At 38.3% G+C, this 16,480-nt stretch overlaps 1 protein-coding gene across 1 annotated transcript in view; it reads right to left on the bottom strand.

Moving 5' to 3' along the window:
- Nucleotides 1-16,480, bottom strand: part of XPO4 (exportin 4) — a 94,049-nt gene that overhangs the window by 13,743 nt on the left and 63,826 nt on the right. The window contains exons 8-12 of the mRNA XM_063429863.1: nt 8,341-8,498; nt 7,808-7,982; nt 3,777-3,953; nt 839-981; nt 157-308 (exon numbers count right to left, since the gene is read on the bottom strand). Coding sequence (XP_063285933.1) covers nt 157-308; nt 839-981; nt 3,777-3,953; nt 7,808-7,982; nt 8,341-8,498 — 805 coding nt within the window. The remainder of the gene's footprint in view (nt 1-156; nt 309-838; nt 982-3,776; nt 3,954-7,807; nt 7,983-8,340; nt 8,499-16,480) is intronic.

Genomic DNA, 16,480 nt, shown 5'->3' with positions numbered 1-16,480 from the left:
CAAAACCCGCACCTCATGATAGGAACCTGCACAACAAAATCTGCAAAGTCTATGTGTCACACCAAGGAGTGAACTGTGGTTTATTGCAAGAACAGCCCTAAAGTGGTTTGTGTGCCTAGTTGTTGTACGCAGGCGTAGTATTCGCACAGCGCTTACCTGTAACTAAGATAAGCCAATGAATGTCCTCATAGAGATCATCCAGCACTTTGTTATCAGTAGAGCCCGATCCGGATCCTGGGGAAGCTAGCAAGTGTTGCTGGTACCTCTGCAGCTGCCCATGAAGTCTGGTCACTCGGTCCTCTAGTAAGCTGAAAGGGTAATGTTATGCATCGGTTATTTATTAAACTGAATTTCACAAAACAAGTTTATTAGCTATAACCATTTAGTGAATAGGAGTGTTTATAAGCAATGTGAAGATAATGGCATCACATGTGGCAACCGATCAGTAAAAACAGGCTTGGGAAAATCGAACTTACTGCTTTTTCTCTTGAAAATACAACCCAGATGCCAATGGAAAGGCTGCCATTTGGATATATAGACTTGGGGTAGAAGGCTCACAAGACCAACAAATCAGATTCCATGTGCAGTCAACAAAATACAGCAAGGATTGCAAAAGTTTTTGTAAAATGTTTCCCATGTTAGAACCTAGAAAATCTATTGATATCAAATGGCGTAATTTTATATTATGTTATTATTTATATAGTGCCATCAGATTCCGTAGCGCTGTACAATGGGATTTATAAAACCTGACCTAACATTTACAAGTGAAAGTTCATCTTTAAAATCCAGAAACGAGTTAGGTGTTTAATGAAATGGTTGTGTTTGCCCATAAATGTACCTCGTAAGTAGAGGTATACAGTGATCTGCTGCAATCCTGCCAAGCATGCCAACGCTCGCTAGTTGGTCAGAAAACAAGTCACGGTCATCCTCTTGAATTTCATTTATTTCTTCTTCCTCCCGAGAAGCAACACCATTAGCAGTCTGTAAACAGACAAAAAACAAAAATGAAGATATGTAAAACACACACACACTAAACATCAATTTCACTATAAATGGATGCCTTTTGGATAAAATGGCTTAGCTATCAGCTTGCAAGAGCAGGACCTGACATTTTATCTGGACCGCTAGATCTCTGGTCATGTTGAATTTCACATACTGCTTCATTTCTAATCAGGTTATATTAAAACATATTAAAGTGCTCCGCCAAAAATAAATCTTAATCTGCCTTTTCCGATTCATAAGATTAAATTTGCCTTGTCACCAATCTTCTTGTCCTCTGGGCACATGACTAACACAACAGTGAGCCATAAAATGGCCATTCTAAGAACACATTTTACAAAAATAGCTTTTAACATCATGCCAGGGAAGGAGCACAGTACTAATATCTGATGTCAAACAGGAGCAGAGACCTTAAAATAAAAGTTGGAGTGCATATCAACATGATACACATTTGGCCCAGTTCGTAATGAAGCCTCTGTGCTTATCGGTTCATACTGTACAAGTGGTTCCTTGTGTACTTTGTTACTTGGATCAGTGATACACAAGGTAAATAACTCTCTTATGTAATGAATTATCAGCAAAATGGAGTGTTTATAGGACTATACATGGCCTCACAAGTGACAATATTACGGACCAAATTATAAATGTGAAAAAAATTTCATGGTCAACAGGTCTATAAAAGACACTGTACGCTCAGGTCACATAACAACCTCAATTATGTGAAACCAGTGATAGTTAGTCTCACACTACTTGCAATCAAAAAATGAGACCGTAAATATTGGGCTGTCTGGAACATGGTTATATCCTATAGGCAACCCACTAATAACCCTAAATCGAGCACAATCAAATGTGAATGTTTAATGTTTTGACATTAATAAAATATGGGTCATGAACATCAAAATAAAATGTGAATATATTAAAGAATCAAATATTATTACGTGTGTGTGCAAAAAGCTACAGATTTGAAAATATCTAAAGGGATTTTAAAAGTATAGAAAAAAATCCACAATTCTGGATAAAGCAGAAGCTATCGTTACAAAACCAGTAACTAAAATGTTCTCCCAGCTGAAGCGGGTACAGAAAATACTGTATGTCCAACGTGGAGACACAGACACACACACTTGCTCTGTATTAACATGAGATTAAATATTCAAGTAGCGAGCCTTAAATGAATGTAAAATTAAATTGGGAAAAGAACGAGGATGGGCCAAGTATGCTGACGGAAGCTGTAGCACACTTCAATGCTTTTTGCGCCACACTTTCCAGATTCCGATCTCCCCTTAATCTAAACCACCAAACACTTCTCTTTAGGTGACTTCAAAGCTGCAGCTGCCTCCTTCCTAGATCTTCACATCTATCTGTAAGCCATGACCACCGCTTTGAAACCAAACAAGTAGAGCCCTGGAATGTCAGCTGTGCTTTAATTTGTAACTTTGAGTTAAATATCTTATTTGATAGAGATGGGCGCTGACCAAGCTTCTCATATGTAAAGATTACATTTAACCCAGGAGAATGAACATCTGATTTTATTAGTGCAGGCATAAAACAGCCATCCAGTAGGACAGCATTTGCAGGACATATGCTAGGCCGACTGGTGACAAAGAGAACATCTTCACTCTGAACAATTCTGTTACACAGACACATATCTTCTTGACAAAGTCAAGGTTTTTTTTACTAAACTGAAATGTTTGGGCCAAACGATGCAAATGGAGGAAAAAAATAAATTCCAATATTTTTGGCTGAAACTTTGCAATTCTGTGGTCAATGAATAACATGGATATAAATCAGTGGCAACACAATAGACATCACTATATCACATTACCATAGATTCTCATTCTTTACATCTAAAACTTTACACTTCAGACACAAACACTATGACAAGCCAAGTGATAGGATACAATTACATCTGCTCCAGCATAACAGACAGACACCAACAGCTCCACACACTAATGATGAGATTTAGAAAGCAGGGCCCTCAGCCAAGAACAATAGACAATCAAATACTCAACGCCACACTTGTGCTGTACATGCCACAAACAGAAATTAACAAAGTACCACTTTTGGCCACATACAATCCTGAACTAAAGGTATTAAAAATAACCTGACACAGACTCATCAAAAATAACACATTAAAAAATGTTTGGGGGACCTCACTCTACTCCTGAAAGACAACCTTCAAATCTAGAGATATTTTCCAGTGAACAGTCAACCAAAAAACAAAACAAAACTGAAATACACATAAGACTCTCTGGCAACATATCATATCTTGCACAGTATTATAGATCTCCATGTCTATCAACTATGTGGCTATTTGTTACTGTTGTTTGCTATATAAATGGAATAAAATGATCTGCCATAGAAGAGTTTGTAGACGTCCGGTACATCTGTGTAATTATTGGAGAGAAAATCGCAACGCATATGAAACCATGATACACAAAGGAAATAGAACAAATCTGGCAAACAGATTTGTGATTCAGAACCAAATAGATGTTTTGTGCCCAAATACTTATGTAGTTCTTCAATGCGTTTTAAAAATTTCTAAATAGTTTTTTAAAAAGGCAACAGACAGATAAATGCACATCAACTTGCTTTGCCAAAAGGTCAATTTTAAACAGAAATTCAAAAAGCACAGCTATCACATATACGGAGAGCAGAATCCACTCACTCACAATTTCACTGCTATTCTAGACTGTGAGTGTAGAGCATCATGTTAGTCACCAGCAATCTTGAATATGAGGAATTTGCACACCCCTGCTCTAGAGAATGATTACACTTACCAAGTTCCTTGTGCCCTCCGGAGCAGCTAGGTGACACTGGATATGAGAGTTAAAGACCTGGACGGCATGTTGAGTAAAGAAGCCTTTATGGAAATGTTTATCATCTTGTACCAAGGTGAGCCAGGATTCTAGCAGCTTATCGTAGGCTTCCATGTACACCATGTCATCTTTGTCGAGCTGCAGGAAGAAAAACAGGGGCATCGTCAGAAACACTTGCGTGACCGGTTAACCAGCCACTGGAAAAAGCACAGTCAGAACATGCTGAGCTTTTCAAACAAAGCAAATTCAAATAGTTTGTATAATCTGATCCATATGTGGTGAATAGAAAGAAGCCTTAGCCTCACTGAAGACTCACGCACGAACACAAACTGCCAAAAAAAAAAAAAGTTCTCCCAGAAAGAATTGCCGTAGCGTCACAAGAATACTTTTAAAGGAACACTGTAGTGTTAGGAATACAAACATGTATGACTAACAATCTAGTACCGAACTACCTATTTATGTGACCGGCTCCCCTTAGAATGGAGATAAAAGGTTAGCTTACCTTTTCTTCATTGCCATACTGGTCTTGCCTCCATCACGGAGATCAATCTTGATAATCTTAGCCAATCCAATGCTTTACCATAAGAAAGCATTGCGAGGCTATTGGCTAAACACATGGCTGCGCCATTCAGCATCTCCTCATTGAATCATGCATCCTGCAGAGCAGGGAGACGCTGAACGCACGGTGCAGCACTCAGATAGGAAGCAGCTCAAGTTGCTGTCTGAGTAAGTGGCACTAGAGGTGTTACTAGGTTGTAATGTAAACACTGCCTTTTCTCTGAAAAACCTGCAGGGACGTAGTATGTAACAGCTAGTGTAAAAGAGTGCACTGCAAGTAGGCTACAAATTTCAAGTACTGCCTGGATACACATATTTTGTGCCTGGTTTATTGTTAATTTTTTTTCTTTTTTAAATGCAACTTTCCTTTTGAGTGCTCAAATTATTAACTTTTTTCATGGAATAAAACTCCTTAAAGTGGCACAATAACCAATAAAGCTTACAGTCTTTCGGTACAATCTTCTAAGTTTTTGACGATTTGAGCAATTTGACAAAAACATATGTTTACTCTGAGTCAAACCCCTTGCCCCTCTATTACAATATCACGTAGCATTCTCATCCCAACACTGTTGTTCAAAAGTAGACGACTAATGCGAAAGGTCACTTCTGCCATCAGCCATACTGTGGCAGAGTGGCTGGACTTTTTGCCAAACCATTTAAACATGGTTTCACACAAGGACCCCAAAGACTCTTTGCACCATCACCACTGAATTCACATATAGAGGTTCTAGTACTTACAGTGAATCTTTAGGGGAAAAGAATTAAAAATAGTCACAATAATTACACCGATAGACCATTGTGGTAGCCAGTAATCCTCCATAACTGATAAAGGTTCAAACACAGAACATCTTACTGTGCCCCCCAATATACCGAACGATTTTCTGTCCAAGAGAAGTATGCTGCAATAAAGAAGCTAAGGTAACGGGACCCAAAATAAACTTCGAGGGAGCCGCAGCAACGCCACATATTGCCGTGTGTATATAAACATATGGGTGTTGTTTCGCAGTCTCTAAATCCTTTCTGCTTGCCGTATAATCTCCATGGTCTAGACTCGCTAGTTCAAAGCCAGAGTGAATCGGTCAACAGATCATATAGCAGGACTGAGGAGAGATCTAGCAGCTGGACAGGACAGTCAAGCACTGATACACTTAAAAAGTTAATTTAAAAAAAATAAAAATCTTTTTATAGTGGCTTTTAAAACGAATGTCTAGTTAAATGAAGGTGCTTGTTGTGAGTGTAGTTTTTCATTTTACTTTATTTCTTTAGGTAATCAGGATTCTAAAACAATATCTAAAGGGTTCATTCACTACACAGGGAAAGAAGGGGGAGGTGGCAAGGAATGGAGTCATTTAAAACCCAAACTGCAGAAAAATAGAAGACTTAGAATTTTCCCTTTTCATATATTTTGGCATAAAATTTGCAATGACCGTCAGATGTTAATTATTCTTGGTTTAGTAAATAACCATGCCAATGCCATCTACAGTCTAAATGACTGCACCCATATTTAAACGAAAACTCACTAATATTTTTTTTCCAAATAACATGTTTTCTTTATTTATGACTGTTTTTTTCTAAAATCAGTTTTATTTGTTTATTTAGATTATTCTCAACCTTTTCACTATTTCCCATGGAACATTGTCATTATAAGCAATCTTTTTGGGACATCCCATTTATCCAACAAAACATCCTCTGTAGCCAGGCTAATGGGTATTCACGCAGTGATCTTCACTCACAGCCAAGCGTGCAATAGCTCTGTGGGTTTCTAACTGCGCACTGGGAAGGACTGCTGATGAAATTCTACTTCCAAACCTTAAAATCACTTAACATGGCAGCACTTCTTGTAGTAAAAAGAAAATGTCAGCAAGGAAATCAAAAGTAAATACAGATATAATAAAAAAATAAAAAAAAAAAAACCTTAGTCACAAATAAAGAAAGCCTTATATTAGAAAAAATAGATTGGATATTAGATAGAGCTTTCCTTTGAGAAAGATAAAACCATTCTAAAGAGGATAATAAGGTATATGCTGAAATGGGCATTACACAATTCTCCGTGAACATGCTGGCATACACACATCAAAAGAAGATGCCTGTTGCCTTCACACCTATAATCTCTTCGTGGCACTTGCATATGGCTCTCCTTTTTTGAATGACTGTCAAAGCAGATTTATTCTAAATATCGGGAGCACACAGAATGAAGAGAAAGTCCTCATCTACTTCTGGGTTTGAAGCACCATGTAAGACAATGAAGACTAGCCTACATCTCTCAAACTTTACGTGTGCCTGGGCATCATGGGATATGTAATATTGAAACGTCCGTAGGGTAAAGGTTACCAAATTTCTGCCTTTTCAAGGTCTTAACACCATACCTTGCTTTCCTTAATTTTTAAGGAGAGTGTCCTCTTTAAGACGTTGCATGTTCTTTAGCAGGGGTAAGCAACCTTCGGCACTCCAACTGTTGTGAACTACATCTCCCCTGATGGTTTTGCCAGCATTATGGATGATGCAGTCCACAACATCTGGACTAATGAAGGTTGTGCATCCTGGTTTTATACAATAAGGTAGAAAATAACAATTGAGAAAAGAAAAAACAAAACACCTCTATGTACCCGTGAAGATAGACACAAGGCATAGTAAAAATATATTACACAATTATCAGGCACATAAACAGGTTGGGTGGTTCTATTGATCTGTCTAGTATACATGCTATTCCAAACAGTTCCCATCTGGTCTTTCTAAGATGCAGAGTACGCCACATAAGCCATTCGTATTAATTGTAGCTGACAGCTTCACAGGGTAATTTTAGGATAAGATTTCCCAACACCAGTCATCATGTCCCAGCTAATTAAACCACGCATACCGTTTTCATAAACATGCTGGTCACTAACCCGATATGATCGAGATCACAATGTAATAATGCACTGGACAACACTCATGGGGTTATTCACTAAAAGCAGAAATTGTTGTTATTCTATGTAAATTTAAGGCTAGTGTTGCAATTCTATTTGAATTTGAAGCATGTGAATTTTTGGCTAGTAGTTCCCAAACGAGTGCACATGGCCCAGCAACAGTGTAGAATTTTTATATTTCTATTCCAATGGAAATACTGACAAAACCCGGACTGGTTTGGGAACCACTAGTTCAGGCCAATATAGCCAAACTTTTAAGATGGCACAACTGGAGAATGTTTTCCGAGGTTTTTCGAACTTCCATTTAAAATTCATTTTGAATTCCAGACAATTCACACATCATATTATGGTGGCTACTTTACAACATTTTGGTATGCTTTTCTATCAAGTTTCTTCCATAGTCTATATTGAGCGATCTCTAGGCTGCTATTAAACATTTCATGTACATATTTTATCCAACATTAGTGTATATCATAATTCCTTGCTTGCTCTCTACTGATAATGAAAAGTGAATTTTGTGTTCCTTACCACTTCCTCCAGGGCAGCACTTCGTCCAAAGGAACATGTGAGATGTGTAAAACAGTTCACAAACGAGGAGAAAAGGTCACTAGGAATGGCGGTCAAAATATTTCGTGGAAAAACAGTTATCAAATTGCTGATTATATTTGAAACTCCCACGGCTTCCGAATCCTCAATTTCTATCCTAAACAAGAAATCAGAGGTGAGCTTATTATCAATTATTTTAAAGAGGTCACGCTTCAATGCATCAGTACACTGTTAGGCTTTCTTAATCATCACAGCAGGTTTGGCGACAAATTCAAACTTCCAACCCTGAGACAGATTATAATGTACACACACAAATATGTATATGTCCAAAAATGAAGAAAAAAAAAAAAGATTTGAGGTGGGTTAATAAGGCTGAGATGAATGGCAGAATAAATACCCACAGGTGAGCACCGTATACCCAATGACATGATCACAGCACACAGAGCACAATGTGTTAAGGAAATTAAAATAGGCACAATGCATTTCAGTGAGAAATAAAAGTAGGTGCTACATACCCATTAATAGTACTAAGTAATCCTTCAATGAAATGTGCCAAGTAATCAACCTGCGACCGGTCATCGGGGAAGATAGGTCCGTGGAGAGATGCAAGCTGGGCCAAGCACTGAAGAGAGTCCTGAGCCATGTCGGTATCCTCTCGGATCTTGCGATGTACCTGTGATAGAAAGCACAATCATTAGCTTGGTCACACTCTAAAAAGAAATCCAATACAGACTAAGTCTCCCAGTGTGTACGATTATTAGAAAGCATTAGCAGGATTCTTGTCCGGACACTGTCCTGCAGCATTAACATTCCCATCCAGCTGTGGGTATATGGTTTGAAGTCAGTGAAACAGTCCTTGAGATCTACCTTCACGAAGAAGGCCGAGCTAGAACACATGCCAGCCTCAGACGTCCTGCTCCTTCTAAAAACAGCAGTCATCTGGAGTATGCCAGCTATGCCTCGGCTATTGCGTCTGGCTAAACTTAGCCGACAACTTCAATCAAGCACATACGGATGCAAGCTTTGGTGGAGGTAAACACCAGAGGAACAGGGAATTAATGCAAGTCCGCACCCTAGCCACGCACTTCAATCAGCTGGCATTCTATGTGCTGTTGTGTCTAGCCACACATTAGGAAGGGCAAGGGTAGATAAAGCAGACAATCTTGGGGTCTGGCTTGCGAGCAATATAAAAAAATTACTTCTGCTTGTTTTATAGGGGATTTTTAAAAAAAAAACACAGTTAAAGGGTTATTCCAGGCACCACAGTCATTTCAGTGATTTGAAAGTGGTGATGGTACTTGGCGTCTGTATGTGTAGCATTTTGCTAAGAAACACAAAACACTAAGTGTTTAACAGTTTAACTCCTTTTGTGCTGGAAGTACAATTCCACCTCTGGCAGAGTCATTGGGCCGTCAGACAGCACAGAACAAAACCGGGGACCGGAATTGAAAGGGTTACTATAACCAAAAACTGTGTGTGTTAAACCAGTCTTATTGGTTATAATAACCTTTTAATCCAATATTGGTGTTTCCAACTAGTTTCTCTTTAAATTAGTATCTCTCTCTGCAAAAGCATTTCGAAAAAGTAACAAAAATAGCCTCTGATGGTAATGCTTTATCTCCCAACAATCAGTCATTAATAGAATCCAGGAAAATAGCACTGGTTCTAATTGAGTAGGCTGCAATCTACAGACACCTTTTACAGAAAAAAAAAAGCAGAATTTGTAAGACAGTAAGTAAAGATAAACTGAATCTCTTCTTCCAGTTCTAGATAACATATCAGTTCTGATATATATGGCTTGGTGGGAAAAGAAAAGGGGGGGCGTAAGGTTAATGAAAAAACAAAACGCTGTCAATATGACGATGACCAGGTTACAGTACTCACACAGTGGCTAACAGTGGAAAAATCACAAAATAAATGACCAATGTAAATTTCTATCAATACAACTCCCTTTCACCCTGATTAGAAAGGCGTAAACATGTTTGTTTCACAAGGAGTGAAGTGAGACATCGAACTGTTTTAATCCAATGAATCAGATGATATATACAGACACGGAGAGAGAGAGAAAGACATGCAATGCAATAGTACATCTGCTGGTGTAATAGAAGAAATCAGACACACTGGGCGAGATATATCAAAGTGATGTGTTCTAGAACATGGTGCAGTAATGTAAAATGGACTGTCCGTGCCTGCTTGTTTTCACTGGTCTCTATGGCGACAGCCCCCACATTTAGTACTCTGCACTATTTTTAAAACACGCTGATAACTTTTCTCTTGTAAAGGTGATTCCTTGTTCAACAAATGTTTAAGTGTGACCGCTGGCCTGCACCACATCCAGCTTTTTGGATTACACTCTACACTGCAATGTTCTGTGCCATAACATTAATATATGCACATTCTGGTACATACTGCCAAGAGAAACATTTGTAAATCTAATTTTTCTTCCTTCGTGATGAGGTAAGCTGGACTTTGAGAGGCTACTCATAGGATTTCTAATTGATGAATTTTGGCCCAACATTTATGGTGTGAAGATGATCCCATTAAGCAGGGATATGGAATAGTGAGGAACGACAACACTGTGAAGGAAATATCTTGTACATATCAAGGAGTAGGTTTAAATTAGTGAAAAAAAAAAAACTGGATTACGGTAAGTAAGGGACTCTCTTCTTCATCTTCATTCGGTGTAATATGAGCATCTGGAAATATGCCGCCCTTTCAGTTGAAGGGACAATATAGTCACCAACACCACTTCATCTCAACAAAGTGGCCGGGGTGCGGTGACCCTGTCCCGTAGTAAAACTTTGTCACGTGACAAAGGAGCCCATAGGAAAGCATTAAATCCAATTCATACCACCTCGATGACTTTGCAAAGACGTGAGCAGGGCAGAGTGAGCCTCGACGATGGGAAAGGGTAAACAATTGTTTGTTTTTTGTTTTCTTGCAAACAGGGCACTATTGTGTTAGTAATAGAGGCCTGGGTTCCTTTAAGCAGGCACACAGCAAATTAAAAGGTGGAAGTAGCTTTCTCAAAATTACTTACATTGGTGAGGACTCAACGATGACTATTATTGTGAACTGTGGATACCGTTTTTAGAACTAGTAAATCAATAACTGTAATAAGACACTTGTGTTGACAGAAGGCATTTATTTTTCTCCTTATGCCAAATGCATCTGTACTACACTCCAAAACATTGCTTCTAACTCACCTTCCACATGGACAAATACAACAGCAAACAAAATAATCAACAGAGAACAAATTCTAAAGATCAGCAGGATTGCCTAGACTTCCTAGTTAAAGCATTTCTTTTCATTTTATTTAGGGGTGGGGAAACTGTACGCATTGTTAAAAGGGGTGTTTATAGTGTTTGTGGTTCTGTAGATCTGCTAAAGATCATTCTTTAAGGATAGGCGAGTCCTCTATACGCTCAAAGTGACTGAATGTTTAGAGGCAGAGCAGGCATTGGAGGGCTAGAAATGCCAAAATCCGCATGGAGTATGGAAAAGGGTACAAATGTCTCACATAAGTCACATTTTGGATCAACAGCAAAAAACAAATGTGAGGAAGGCTGAACTTGATGGACGCAAGTCTCTTTTCAGCTATGTAACTATGTAACATTTTGTGACAGGAGTTCAAGAGAAAAAAAACTGAAGTTACATTTGCAAGAGAGCAGAAAAGGGCGTCTAATATTATAATGTGAAATTAATGTGTGTATAATAAATACAGGACATAATGCAATTTGCAAAGACAAGTTCATTTTTAGACCTGTACCTATTAGTGTTATTAAGGAACACCTTAATAATCTAAAAATGAAAAACCAGTCCGGACCTGATCAAATCCCAGCAATGCTGTTGAAGCTCAGTGTGCCGGCAATTGCTAAACCCATCACAACCCTAATTAACAAATCCTTGGTGGCTGGATAAATACCCAACTTTTGGAAGACTGCGAGAGTATTGCCTATCCATAGAAGTGATGACATTTCTTTGGATTCTAACTAGGGATCGATCGATATTGATTTTTATTTTTTTTTAGAGCCGATACAAATAATATTTGAACTTTCAGGCCGATAGCTTACAGATATTGTGTACATTTACCATTTTATGAAGAAAAAAAAAAAAAAAAACTTTTTTTTGCACATTTTTTTTTTTTAAGTGGTAAATGCAGATTTTTAATTTTTTTTATGTTTTCCATAATATTTGTGTGTGTGTGTAGTCGATGCAGTGAGAGTATTTGATTAGTAAATGCAGTGTGTGTGTAGTGGATAAAGTGCCCCCCCCCCCCCTCTCCCAGCCATAGTGTTCTCCCCTCCCCTGTCCCATAGCGCTCTTTCCGATAATCGGTCGATCTCGATTTCTAACTATCGCCCAATATCATTGCTCCCAGTATTGTCAAAAATCTTAGAAAAATGCGTCCATATGCAACTATGTGAGTATTACCAACAATCTAACCATCTGACCCCTGATCAATCAGGTTTTCACCCAAATCACTCCACTACAACTGCCCTCTTAAAAGTTTGCAATGACATCCAAACTGGCATGGAACAAGGAGACCTAACTGGAGCTATTTTCCTTGATTTTGCAAAGGCCTTTGACATAGTAGACTACGACATTCTACTAGGTCCGCTAACCTGGTTTTGATCATATGTATTAGATTGATCACAATATGTGTCCATTTCTGACAGCGACTCCTTTCCTCTCCCTGCCATGTGTGGTGTCCCCGAGGTTCCATTCTCGGCCCCCTACTATTCACATTATTTATAAAAGATCTGCCTAATGTCTGCAAATCCTCAAATGTACACATGTTCACAGACGACACAGTAATCTATGCAAGCTAATCCGATCTACCGCAGCTTGAGGCTGTGCTCCAAGACCAGTTCACAGAAGAAGAAAAGTGGATCGCAAAAAACAAACTCTTCCTAAGCACTGACAAAACGGTCATAATGAGCTTTACAAAATTCCCATCTATGCATCAAAACAAAATCAAATAGCACACTGACGCAGTCCACTCTTTCAAATACTTGGTTATGTTGTTAGACCACATCTAACTTCTGGCCTCCACATAAGAAAACTTGCATTTAATCTTTATCCAAAACTAGATGCCCTGTACAGAAACAAATCCTGCCTAAGCCCTACAGTAAAGGAAAAGATTGTACCAATCATTGATTATGGGCATGTAGTATATGCACCTGCACTGCAAACCCACGGTAATAAACTTAATACATTGTATAACTCGATAACCCGATTTGTGCTACAATCTAATTACAGGACCCACCATTGTGACATGCTAAAAGAACTAAACTGGCTGTCGCTGGAATCCAGACGCACCCTTCATCTTTCCAACCTTGTGTTAAAAAGCTTTTCTGGGAAGCTCCCACCCTACCTGAGCAGAACGCTCTCCTCGGCTGTTCCCACCTCCTATAACCTCAGATTCAGTACCAGCACTTTATTTAGTCTACCTCAATACAAAAAGAAAGCAGCCTGATCCTCCTTTTCCTACAGAGCACCACAATTATGGAACGACCTCCCGCACACTTTCAAATCTTCCCCAAGCCTAAAGTCCTTTAAGAGATCCCTCTCTACATTCCTCAAAACAGAATGCACCTGTCATGGTTGATTATATATTTCCTACCTGTTCTATGTTAAATTTGTATATATTGTGTATTAATATTGTTTTTGTATTCTATTGTACCCTACTGTATCAATGTAATGTTTTGTGAACCCAGGACATACTTGGAAACGAGAGAAATATCAATTATCCTTCCTGGCAAAATATTTCATAAATAAAAATAAATAATTAACACAGAACATTTCAAGCAGAGCAATGTCAGGTTGCAGGGTCGTAAAAACCATGTTATCTGCTGCCAATACAATAAAGGCTAAATCTTCCTTTACAGGAGAGACACACTTTTCCAGTAAAACACTTATTTACTAAATTGAGAATTGGGCAAATTGGAAAAATTGTTAGGCTGAAATCCACATTGAATTCACTTCAAATTCCTCCCGATTCTTACTTTTTAGTGAAATAAAAACCCTGAAAATCAAAGTTAGCAACAGCATATTCTAGCACGTTATACAGAATGTAACTTATCCGTTTGAAAGCCTATTAGAAAACCAATACAGAAAATACACACCATATAAAAAAAAAAAAAAAGAAAAAAAAAGAGCTTACTTTTGCCTGTTATTGTAAAGGAGATCTGCTAAACCAGTGGTTCTCAAACTAGTTTCATGGCCCACCAACAGTCCAGGATTTATGTATTTCCCTGTTTTATTACAATGGAGATACTAACAAAACCTGGATTGTTTGTGGGTCTTGAGGACTGTTTTGAGAAACGCTGTGCTAAACAGTGACAAGGCAAATCTGCAGATATTCTCTATTGTTAATCTGCTGTACTATGAATCTCCTGAAATAACAGATGTTTGTCCCCTAATCATTTTCTGCTTTTAAATCTTACACAGCGTAAAAAAATAAATCTGGGGAAAAACATTTCCACCGTTCGGAATTTCCCACTTCGTTTTACATTTTGTTCTAAATTGGCTAAATAGGAAAAACTCTCACTCTGTTATGTTTTCAGTCTGGCTAATTTAGCCCAAAATTTTAAAAAAAATCAGATTGACTATCCAACAATTCACAGTTTAGTAAATAGCAGTGAGTTGGCGTGTGAGATATATCGGAAACCAGATTGACATCAGAGGCTATCTGCAGAGTTGCCTTGCCACTGTTTAGCAGATCTCCCACTAGGAACTGCTATACAATAACAGACAAGAAGTAAGCCCTAGACGTTTTCACCTAATCAAAATACTCTGGAAACTCGATCTGTTCACACAATGTGCATAATGTCTGCTGGAATGTAGCTGGACACTTGGGGTCAGAGAAAGCTCTCCTTGGCTCTCACACTTCTGATTTCACACGGACAAATAAAAATTGTTGCCAAAGAATCCTGAAAGCCGCAGAATAAAATAGAATGGAAGAATATGACACATTGTGCCAAGGAGAGAATATGATACGTTGTGCCAAGGAAAGGCAGATCCCATCTCCTGAGGAATGATTTATTGCACGGTCATCACAAGATTGGCTTGAACAAGACAGACATTAACAATGAGAACAGAAGGAAAATGAAAAATGGTGGGCTGGAAGAAGAAAGGTGATTACGTATTAATGAACACATCATCACCTGGAAATTACCGCGTTCTAAGATAATGTCCGATAAGGGAGAGATTCCAAAATCTGATGGATTGAACAAGATGGTAGCACGGTTAATTGTCAGGAATTCAAATTTATCATCAAAGTAGCTGAACTAGAAGATTAGGGGACTTGGAAAATGTTTCCAGTTGAGCTTTTCTGGTATTAATTTGGAATTCACTACGATTCTCACGTTAGTGTAGAGACACTTAAAACCAATGTAATTATGTAATGTAAAAAAACAATTCAAAGCTTCCCAACTGTAGCAGAGAACCTTTTTGGGTTTCCAGAGCAATTTCTGCATTTTCTTAAGCACCATTGACACTTAAGTTTTTCATGGAGAGAATCTCAAAGCAGTGGTCAAAACCAATGCTGTATAGTAAAATATGTGAAGGCAGGGACAGTTAACATGTCTACGCCATAGATACTCTACCGTGATACGGAGCACAATCGGATGAAAAATAATTTCTCTGTCAAAGTGTAATTCATAGCGTGAATCAAAGTAATTGATCTTTAACACTGCCTGTGATAGTAAGGATAATCACAGTCCTCAGATCGTACTACAGCTCTGAGTTGGAGGAGATTGCATTTTGGATTTCACCTATTTTTAAACGCTATTCTGTAAAAAATGATGAGCAACGGTCACAAACATTACAGTATTGTCCAATTCCAAGCAACAATGCAGAAACACACATCAGCAGATAAATATCCACTACAAGACAGCTGTAAACGTAAGAATCACAATACGGATAGATTTTGCAGACTAATGCTTTTAGAATCAATCTCAAAAGGATTTATAAATGGCGGGTGCGACATAAAACAATGCAGTAATTACATCATGCTTTCTCAAAACAAAGATCAACATTTTGCAATAAAACAAGCAGTCAGATCATGAAGTCAGCACGTTGTTATGAGCGGTTTATACATGGAGCGTTATGTTTCCACCATGGTAAGAAAAATACAGATGAGCATTTAGAAACAAATAAATAAAAATCTTATTCTTCAAAAAACTAAAAATGGCAAAGACTGTGAAGAGTTAATAAGCATTGCCAGAGGGTATTTGCAGGAGTTGGCTCACAGCTGACAGCAGCAGCTGTTCAAATGTCTGCTAAACAGCTGCTCAGAGCGTGTGTCGGTTCTAATGCTGGGTTTTGCACCTAAACCAAAAAGCAAATAGACGGTAAGTGTGACCCTCAGCAGTCAGGCATGTTTGTCTGGGGGGCTGACTCTATAGACATAACAAGCTACTTTACTGTCTTATGTGTTAGTGCTTCGATATAGAAAAGTCAATGAGTCCTGTAATGAGTTCTATACCATTCTAGAATGGAGCAGTCTCCATGGAAACCAATGGAATGTGGCAACAGATTGATGCATTACAAACAGAACTGCTCTTTATTATTATCGCAATTTATATAGCGCCAACAGATTCCGTAGCGCTTTACAATATTATGAGAGGGGGATTTAGCATGTTCCTCCAG

This window comes from Pelobates fuscus, chromosome 1 (genome assembly GCF_036172605.1).
Source record: "Pelobates fuscus isolate aPelFus1 chromosome 1, aPelFus1.pri, whole genome shotgun sequence".
Classification (NCBI taxonomy): Eukaryota; Metazoa; Chordata; class Amphibia; order Anura; family Pelobatidae; genus Pelobates; species Pelobates fuscus.
The sequence above is the reverse complement of the archived record's forward strand: the minus strand, read 5'-3'. Positions and strand labels throughout refer to the sequence as shown.